At 37.4% G+C, this 10801-nt stretch overlaps 1 protein-coding gene across 4 annotated transcripts in view; it reads right to left on the bottom strand.

Annotated features, from left to right (window-relative positions):
- Nucleotides 1–739: 739 nt before the first annotated feature.
- Nucleotides 740–10801, bottom strand: part of cd109 (CD109 molecule) — a 33622-nt gene continuing 23560 nt past the window's right edge. For all 4 annotated transcript variants that reach the window (XM_077220810.1, XM_077220811.1, XM_077220812.1 and 1 more), the window contains 7 exons: nt 10712–10801; nt 7658–7804; nt 4489–4554; nt 3690–3826; nt 2743–2899; nt 1524–1626; nt 740–1412 (listed from right to left, as the gene is read on the bottom strand). The exon at nt 10712–10801 is cut by the window's right edge and continues 101 nt beyond it. In XM_077220810.1, the coding sequence (XP_077076925.1) occupies nt 1219–1412; nt 1524–1626; nt 2743–2899; nt 3690–3826; nt 4489–4554; nt 7658–7804; nt 10712–10801 (894 nt within the window). In that variant the 3' untranslated portion in view covers nt 740–1218. The remainder of the gene's footprint in view (nt 1413–1523; nt 1627–2742; nt 2900–3689; nt 3827–4488; nt 4555–7657; nt 7805–10711) is intronic.

Here is a 10801-nt window from a genome sequence, read left to right as displayed (position 1 = left end):
TTATTCCAGAAGAGCTTTTTACAAGCACAGAATCAGTTAGGCGAATTGTAATTCCTTTGCATTAATATTGCATAATAATATATAATTCCTTTGCATAATATATAATTCCTTTGCATAATAATATTGTGGCAATGCTGGGGAAAAAACAGCTTACATAAAAAATCTAAGGTGGTTAGCTAGTCTCCCAACTTGGTTAACAAGCACATTAACTAATAAGTTGACTATTTAAGCAAAGATATGACGTCACATTGTGTAAATTGATTTTACAGAGTCTGTACAGTATGTGCACAATGTTGTGTTGATCGGTTTGTTAGGCCGCACAATAAAAAAGCTATCTTAGCATGCTAACCACATAACTGAAAATACAAAAAAAAAAAGAAATCAGCCATCAGTGTGTTTATCGTATCTCTGTGTAATCTTGCATGATGGATTCACACTTTAACATTTGCACAATAAGAAATGTATGCTGTGTTCATGTTGGTGAAATTGCTGCAATTATGATACAACAACCATATTCTACACAGAGCAGCTAACTTAATAATTTCTATGGCATCACTTATAATTGTTAAGAAAAAAAACATAACAAATAAAGTACAACAGGAAAAATTATCTAAAACATGTGACTGAAATAGCCATTTAGCCTCTGGTAGTCTGGTAGTGGTCAAAACTTTTAAAAAGATTTCCAACTTACGAGTTAAAGAAGTTTCAACTTAAAGGATCAAAAAAAGACATGAACACATTTAATTCTGGGAAATTTGTAATTGTGGTAATTTACAACATGGTGCACATTTTACACAGTGGATTATTATAATGGTGACAATGAATTTAAAAATCACAGTGTTCACATTTAAAAAGTTCATTGATCAGTTTTGCACCTGACCCCGAATTAACATTTAAATTATGCTCTAAATAAAAAATAAAAAAAGGAAATATCTAAAAACAAAAGCATCCCTTATTCAGTCATAATTAATTAATTAATCACTTTAATCACTTATTTTTCATTAAGTTGTCAGTAATGAAACATCATTTAAAGAAACAAAGTTCTGTCTAAACTGTTTTTTAAATCATTCATTGTTGCACTAAATTAAATCCGTAAAATTTTCATTAAAAAAACAAACAAAACACATTTACAGAACTGTCTGAAACAATTTACACATAAACGTTGCTTGTAGTAGAGTGTTATTGATTATAATGGTTGCGATGTAAGGAATACACTGATTAGTTGTAGATGGACAGGAGGATGAGTGCTGTGGTCAAGCTTAGAGCCAGAAGTGGATGTTGGCTGATGGAGGGCGTCCCATCAGTCACCCTGATGTCTTGAGCCCCACACTGGCGGCAATCCGACCCACACAGCGAACACACAGACATGTGCTGTCTAACCTCAGATGTGTAGGACCGCACTGTCCTCCGTTCTGCAGAGGAAAAGAGAATGAAACAAGGAACTTGATAAATATACTGGAACAGAACAGCATATCAAGGACCATGAATTAGATTGTTTGGAGCAATTATTTAAAGAGTCTTACGCGGCTCATAGTAGTCATAGATCATCATCACAGCATCTTGGACATTGGCCACCTTAAAGTCCATTATGGTGGATATTTCAATGCACTTTTCGAATATGGTCACCTGTAATGAGAGGAAAGATGATAAAATTGGAGATACAGCCACGAACCAATCTTAAGCATAATGCACAAAAAGAAAAACATCATAGGAGCAAAAACACTGCAAATCTTGGTTTTCTTGCTTAGTATTTGTGTCTTTTTTTTCATATATCTAAACAATCTTAAATCAAGAAACATTTACTTGAGAAGCAAAATGACTGGAAATATTAAGTCTTGTTTTCTGAAAAATGTATCAAAATTGAGTTTTTGCTTAAAACAAGTAATGTAAATAAGCCAATGGGGTCAGAAAAATAAACTTAATTCATTTCATAGGAAAAATATGATTATAAGTTATTTTTGCAGTGCAGACTTGGCACCCTTAGAATGAAACATTGTATGAATATAAGTCAAGGCTGGCCCACATTACAAGATTTTTGGGCTTAATTCTCCCCTTCCAAATAAAGTACCGATAATCTTGATGGTTCTACATATTATTTGATCAGATTTTCCTGTGGTGTGTGTGGTGTGTTAAGAGTGACTGAATCTGCTCGGAAGGGCCGCACCGATCACAAATCGTAATTATCCAACATGTGAAATTTAAAATGGTAATTCAATATTTATTTAGTATCAGTAATCCTGTTGTGATGGGAGAACCCCAGGAAAGATGCGCACGGCCTCTGTAGGTTTTTCGCTCTTTAGATTTTCTGTAGATGTCCAATCAGAAAGCGAGTTGACAGAAGACCACCCAAGTCCATGTTCACACCGTCTCCACGACTTCTTTCAAATTTTGTTGTTTTTTTTACGCGATTTTTCAATAAAAAGCAATCCAAACACTATTATCGCCATTTCTTCTTCCCCGTCGTCCGCAATATTTGTTTACTCTAAAGTCACGTTTGACCCCGAGAGATTTCCCGTGGTCACAGGCGGGACTCTGGTTGTTTGTGAATGTACAGTAATCTGTTAGTGTGTGGTGTGGTGTATTGGTCACATCGTGGCACTGCAACACTATAGAAACTGTTAAAACTAAGATTTTTTTTATCCTCATGTTTCTGATCGCTCACATTTAGAAAATCCGATACGATTTTTAAAATCTTTCAATGTGGGCCAGCCTTAAATAATTAAGTTGCTAAGAGGAACTCACCGTGTCTAAGTAAAGTATGACTCGTCCTGTAGGCGTCTCTACTCTTCTAACTATATCATCTATCTGGACACCATCTTGGGCCAAACTGAAGCCTGTGAGTAAACCCACGTCCAGTATGGCCATACCCGTCTGACTCAGGCCCAGGCCTTCCCTCAGACTTACAGAAATAGACAAAAGTATGCTTTCAGACAGATTTCTACTCAAATTTGATTAATTGATTCCATAAATATCTACAACGGCACCAAAAAGTATTTAGACATAAATACTTTTGAATTTTATGATTTGCATTAGATATAGAATATATAATGCAATATTGCTAGTTGTCTAATAAACCTGGCATTGTATTTTATGATTATTGATGGCTCTTTTTGATGAATTGCTTTTTGTTCCTCTATTCGCTTTGGATAAGAGCATCTGCTTAATGCATACATTTAAATTTTGATGATGTAGAATATACATCTTATTATTTAAGTATGCTTCTTTGATGTCGACACTGATGTTTATTTTACATCTATAATGAGAATACTGTTTATTAATATTATACTTTTATTATCTTACTGGTAAACATGCTACTATGTATTTAAATTGAGCTGCATGTTTTTTCTTTTCTTCCTAATAACAGGTAAACATGGTACATTTATTTCAATGTTTAATAATGTGCAGTGTCCCTTTTTAAATAAATAAACTTTTTATATAAATAAATGCCATATGTTTTGATATTTTGTTATGTAATGCAAATACACTTTTTAATTGAAGCTCAAATGCAAATACTTGGTTCAAGGGAACGCACAGTTAAAAAATATACATTTTTCAATAAACGTGCGATGTCAATGAGTATTTGAGTAATCCCTTCTGTTTTGTTGACTTTTTAATCACTTTTTTTGGTGCTGATGAAATCATTTTGGCAAAAAGTGTGCCGTGCGTGTGTGTTCAGTCCAACCGCTCACCTGAAACATATGTGAAGGTTTACAGAAAACTCCTCATTGTCCATTACATCTATATACAAATAAAAGGCCTCATCTGTGTGTATATCACGCCGTCTGAGAGACCTTCTCAGGTTCATCACGTTGTAGAACACACTAAGCTGAAACAGTAAGAGAAAATTAATGATAAAAGTCGTTGGGAGTTGTTTTCCCATTTTATCCCTTTGTGAAGTAACAGCACATTTCTCCTCAACAAGTCAGATGATTTGAGAAATCATTCACGTCTGAAGCACAAATGAACAAACATCAGGTCAATTCTGCTTTCATGAATCTTTCGTGAGTTCTGGACACTGTTTTACTGTTTCACTGCTTCTCAAAGCAGCTCAAGATGTTGTTGGTGTGTCAGCGTCAGCGTCTGAACCCCTTTACATGCTCCATGGCGAGCAATCAAAGGTATAATTACACACTGGCCTGAGAAAGCCATTACGTCTCTTTTTATCTTCATGGGGATTTCAGTTATTATCCACAGCTGCTGAACCTTTATAACCCACTGTTTGGCAGGTGATAGCTTGATCCTGCTAAATTGTCAGGACGGTCCACTTGTTGTTCAACAAGCAACTTGTTTTACCTTTTGCTGTTTTGTAGCTATAATATTTGTTTTTGTATCAGACCAAATTCTCAACCAGGGTTTTAGTGTGCTAACAGAAGTTTCCGTATTAAAAGGCCTGCCGTATATATACAGTAATTGAGGCCTGTTTCACATATACTGCATCTGTTTTGATCACAATGTACTGGCAGATGTTAACTACGAGTTTAGACATACCTGAAACAGAGCAATGCCTTTACCCTCTGCCATCACTTCAACATTAATCCCCTCACTTGCATCAATCTGTAGAGGCAAACCAAACATTAGCATGCTTCACTTAGCAGATCCTGACAAAACAGAGGAAGGTCGCAAACAGTTAGCTTGTTATTTGCAATAATAACTTTGAAATACTTGTGAGTTACAGGTCCTTCTCAAAAAATTAGCATATTGTGATAAAGTTCATTATTTTCCATAATGTAATGATAAAAATTAAACTTCCATATATTTTAGATTCATTGCACACCAACTGAAATATTTCAGGTCTTTTATTGTTTTAATACTGATGATTTTGGCATACAGCTCATGAAAACCCAAAATTCCCATCTCAAAAAATTAGCATATTTCATCCGACCAATAAAATAAGTGTTTTTTTAATACAAAAAAAGTCAACCTTCAAATAATTATGGTCAGTTATGCACTCAATACTTGGTCGGGAATCCTTTTGCAGAAATGACTGCTTCAATGCGGCGTGGCATGGAGGCAATCAGCCTGTGGCACTGCTGAGGTGTTATGGAGGCCCAGGATGCTTCGATAGCGGCCTTAAGCTCATCCAGAGTGTTGGGTCTTGCGTCTCTCAACTTTCTCTTCACAATATCCCACAGATTCAGGGGTTCAGGTCAGGAGAGTTGGCAGGCCAATTGAGCACAGTAATACCATGGTCAGTAAACCATTTACCAGTGGTTTTGGCACTGTGAGCAGGTGCCAGGTCGTGCTGAAAAATGAAATCTTCATCTCCATAAAGCTTTTCAGCAGATGGAAGCATGAAGTGCTCCAAAATCTCCTGATAGCTAGCTGCATTGACCCTGCCCTTGATAAAACACAGTGGACCAACACCAGCAGCTGACATGGCACCCCAGACCATCACTGACTGCGGGTACTTGACACTGGACTTCAGGCATTTTGGCATTTCCTTCTCCCCAGTCTTCCTCCAGACTCTGGCACCTTGATTTCTGAATAACATGCAAAATTTGCTTTCATCCGAAAAAAGTACTTTGGACCACTGAGCAACAGTCCAGTGCTGCTTCTCTGTAGCCCAGGTCATGCGCTTCTGCCGCTGTTTCTGGTTCAAAAGTGGCTTGACCTGGGGAATGCGGCACCTGTAGCCCATTTCCTGCACACGCCTGTGTACGGTGGCTCTGGATGTTTCTACTCCAGACTCAGTCCACTGCTTCCGCAGGTCCCCCAAGGTCTGGAATCGGTCCTTCTCCACAATCTTCCTCAGGGTCCGGTCACCTCTTCTCGTTGTGCAGCCTTTTTATGCCACACTTTTTCCTTCCCACAGACTTCCCACTGAGGTGCCTTGATACAGCACTCTGGGAACAGCCTATTTGTTCAGAAATTTCTTTCTGTGTGTTACCCTCTTGCTTGAGGGTGTCAATGATGGCCTTCTGGACAGCAGTCAGGTCGGCAGTCTTACCCATGATTGCGGTTTTGAGTAATGAAACAGGCTGGGAGTTTTTAAAAGCCTCAGGAATCTTTTGCAGGTGTTTAAAGTTAATTAGTTGATTCAGATGATTAGGTTATTAGCTCGTTTAGAGAACCTTTTTATGATATGCAAATTTTTTGAGATGGGAATTTTGGGTTTTCATGAGCTGTATGCCAAAATCATCAGTATTAAAACAATAAAAGACCTGGAATATTTCAGTTGGTGTGCAATGAATCTAAAATATATAAAAGTTTAATTTTTATCATTACATTAAGGAAAATAATGAACTTTATCACAATATGCTAATTTTTTGAGAAGGACCTGTATACACTACTGATGGGGTCGGTAAGATTTTTAAATGTTTTTTGAAAAGAATTCTCTTTTACTCACCATGTATTTGATCAGAAATACAGCAAAAACAGTCATATTGTGAAATATTACACGGTAAAATCTAACATTGTTCTTACTAACTATTGTTTAGTTAACTTTACTTAATCTCCAATAATGTGTTGAACGTAAAAACAAAATTGTAATCTGTACTGTTTGGATGCTATGCCTTCATTACTCAGAAAACCCTAGTAAACATTACTTGACTGGTTTGAGTACCATTTTGCCAACAAAAAAAAAAAAACAGGCCGGGCAAATGGTTTTTGATGCGGGGCAATTCTTAATAGACTTTTCACTAATTTCTTCCACTTCTGCAGTCATCGTTCTTCTTAGTTGCATATGCTCATTTTCCAGTCATCTTGAATGTTATTGTCAATACAACTAAACATTTTGGGAGAGCGTCACATAAGTTGACTTCATAAATTAATGTTGATTTCCTAAAATTTCTCACCATTATTGTGATTAGTGTTCCCTTTGGTTGGGCACTTGGAACTTCATTTATATTATTGTGATTCTCTTCCAAATGATGCTTGCTTGTCACACACAAACTTTACATTCAGAATGCAAACCACAACAATGGTAACAAGTTTTTTTTTTAATTAATTTAATTAATTAGACCTTTACAATTTTATTTGCTGTCTCTTGTCAATATAACCCCAATAACGATAGCAAATACAATTTGATGGTAAAATAAAGCCAAATATGGTAAAACAAAGCAATTAATTTATTCATGCCATAATGCACTCTGGGAGTACACTTACTCAGATCACAGACAGAATGAATTTCACAAAACTTAAATAGATTAAGTAAGAAGAACTTGATGTAATTAAGTTATGCTTACTTAAATAAATTAAGGCAACAAGTTTGCACAATTTAATTAAGTAAACGGAACTAATTAGTTTTTACGGTGTATAACAATTTAAAATAATTGTGTTCCATTTGAATATATTTTAAAATGTAATTTATTCCTGTGATCAAAGCTGAATTTTCAATATCTTGTGTACATGTAACACCATCATTACTCCATGTCTTCAGTGTCACATGATCCTTCAGTAATCATTCTAATATGCTGATTTGCTACTCAAGAAACATTTCTGATAATTAACAATCTTGTCAAACCATGATAACCTTTTTCAAGATTCTTTGATGAATAGAAAGTTCAAAAGACATTTATTTGAAACAGAAATCTTTTGTATAATTAAATGTCTTTACTGTCACTTTTGACCAATTTAATGCATCCTTATTTCTTTAAAAAAAAATCTTTGGAATGGTAGATGGTGTCAGCACAGATCTCGATCTGTGTATTATACATACGGGAAGGTCTTGGCTCTGTTGCAGTAGGTAATTGGATCTGTCTATGTTGAACATGGCAGCTCCGTTCACTGAGATGGTGAGATCCACGAACTCGCCGTTGTTGATGGTGGCGTAGACTGACAGCGCGTGCAACGCCATCACTGTATCCTGACAATAAAGAAAAACACAGAGCACAGATATTACAATAAAGCTTCCGAACTGATCAAGAAAACAAAAAACGGCATTCAACAAGGGAAAAATGGGATACGCAAGTATTAAAACAGTAAATAGATTCCATTTTGATTTCATGTGTAAATGGCAGAAGCGTTCATCTCTCAGGCCCTGTTTACTCCTGGTATTAAGATGCGTTTTGGTCGATCGGATCACAAGTGACACATTCCTGTTTACACCAAGTTTTTTAATCTGTCTCTTTTGTCCACTTTCATCCACTTCTGTCCTGATTTCTTCGAGGGGAGGGTCTATGGGCGGGTGAATGTATGGACTTTTTCAGATCTTTCGATCTAATGGACAAAATAAGCTCACGTAATTTACATATGAACACAACTGGAGAAACACGGAGAGCAGAAACTTTCATTTCTGCTCTGACAGCCACAAGACCACCCGAACGCTGTGAGTGTGTGTTAGACATCAGGAATGGTGAGAGAACATTGTGTTTGGTACGTTTTTCATCTTCAAACCAAACGTGGGTCTCCAGTCGACAGTTTAAATCCCATCTGTCTAGAGCGCTTTTCATAATATTCACGCATTAGGTAAGTAGACAGAGAGAAGACGGTCTTTTGTGGCTGTTTGAACACATTTGACCTCATGAGCATTTACATTGCGAAAGCAATCCGGTCGTGTTTTTTTCCTGTGTTTTCAACTACCTCTGGAAGTGCTTGAAAGTGGACAAGCTCAAAACGTTTTAGACCCTGTTTACACCTGTATTTAGTGTCGTCCACTTGTGATCCAATCCAGAAAAACGCATCTTAATACCAGGTTTAAACATGGCGCTCAGGTGCATCTGTGTCACAGAAACCTAGCTTTCAATCTCCTGCCACCTGGTAAATACCGTGAGATTGTGAGAGCACACATGTGCAGAGCAGAGCACAAAAACAGCCACACATCCTTTAATCTTTACATGCTCAAACAAACACCACCAGGACTCTCTTGGCAAGCGCAGTCAGATGTTCTCCTGTTAGATTTAAGTTGTTGTGTCAAAAACAAAGGGCTTCAGCATGATTGCAGCGCTTTATCAAAGCTCACAGCCCGGAAACTGCTAGTCCTCATTGAGGTTAGTGTTCCTGACAGAACGCAGGCCGCTCGCAGCCAGACATCCGGGGGCTCTAATACCATGAGGCTCTTTTTAAAATTAAAAGTACATTTTCCTATCTCAATGGCCTCTCACACATCTTAAAGGAATATTAAAGGAATACTTTCTTAAAGGAATATTTCCAAGTTAATTTGTGGCGTGATTTCAACTTGTCCCTTCCTTTTCTTTAAAAAAAGCAAAAACCTGAGGCACTTATAATGGTGAATAAGTGAATCCACAAACATTCAAATACTCACTGTTTCAGTAGTACAGCAATAGATGTGGAATAAGGGCTTGTCCCAATACCTCCCCTTACCCTAGATTTCTGCCCTAACCCTTGTTTTTGCGCGTTCTCGTATAGGGGTAGGATGTCCCAATACTCCAAAGAGCAAGGGGGAGTGCTATTCTCCCCTTAAAATCAACCCTCAAAACATAGTGCGGTCCGATGCAGGCTTAAAACGAAGTGGAAGATGAAATTACCCAGGATACCTTGCGGACTCAGCAAGCCAAATGTTTTTAAACAAGATGGCGGACACCGCTGGAAAGGAAGAATTGAAGTATATTTTCACAAATAAGCATGTTAAAATTTCTAAATATGTTGGAATATGTTAGTTTGATGCACATCCAATGGATTGTTAAGTTTTGAACACTAATTTTAGAAAATATTTCACAAAGCTATCTATCCGACGATGTTCATGATATCTGCCGAGTGCTTCGAGAGAGTCTGCCCATCAAATATACATCTGATCTGGTTCATCTAATTTTATTTTCGATTTTGGCTTCCAAAGATTATAAAAAGAAGATGTGAGGTAAAACTATAAAAAACTAGCCGCGTTTGTCTAACGTTAGTGCTTCATCTTTTTCTTCACAGCGCGCTGTCAGCGCGTTGTGAAGAAAAAGAGGAAATTCTCCCTAACGTTAAACCCAAACTGCACTGAGCACAATCAGTGATTGTTGTAAATTGCTGATTCTAAATTGCGGGAGGTGTTTGACTGTAAAAAGTGCTATTATAAACACAATGATCTGCGCAAGAGACGTTGACCCTGTTCCCATGGCGGCGCGCGCTCGGAAACGGACTGCAACTAGACAAGCGAACTATATTTTGGGTTTCATGTGCGCGTCTAAACGATTAAATACAGACAAAAATATGGCGAATACGTCTTCTATATTCCACATGTCTCTGTTGATTCATCAGACGTAGATAAACGAACACAGGCCACACAACAGCTGGAACCGGCATTTTCTGAATGAAAATAGTAGTAGACACATTAACGCTGCGCGTGACGTAGTGAGGTTTGCTGCGCGTGACGTAGTGAGGTTTGCCGCGCTAATTTGCATATAGTGGTGTCCCATTTCATAGGGAAAGATCTTCAACTCCACTTCCCTTGTTGAGGGGACTTTAATTTCGAGGGCACTCAAAACCAAGTGGAAGTTTTAAGGGGGGAGAAATGGGACAGGGCCTAAGTGTTAATATGATTTTAGTATGGAGAAAAATGCTTACTAATATCTTCTGTTTAAAGTTCAAATAAGAGTTTTCAGAGAAGAACGAATGTAAGTGTTTTTATAAAATTGTAAGCAACACATTTCTGCTTTTAAAATCTTCAAAAACATTGGCCATGTGACTTCCATTGTAACCCAGTCTTTCTAAAATGTCGACATTGATTTCAGGAGCCTGAATGCCTAAAAGTGCGGTCTACGTTCGGTCATTCTGTCCCATATAAACAGGTTCTATTGTCTTTCATGAGTTTAACGTCTGTTTGACGCACCTGAGTGGATCCGTATCCCCCGAGATGGTTTCTTTGCTGACTGAGCCACTTCATCAGACTGAATCCTTCATCTATTAGTTTCAGTCTGTA

Source organism: Siphateles boraxobius, unplaced genomic scaffold (assembly GCF_051911475.1).
Source record: "Siphateles boraxobius isolate OS27281-9 unplaced genomic scaffold, OSU_SipBor_1 8, whole genome shotgun sequence".
Taxonomy (NCBI): domain Eukaryota; kingdom Metazoa; phylum Chordata; class Actinopteri; order Cypriniformes; family Leuciscidae; genus Siphateles; species Siphateles boraxobius.
This window is presented reverse-complemented; position numbering and strand designations above follow the sequence as displayed.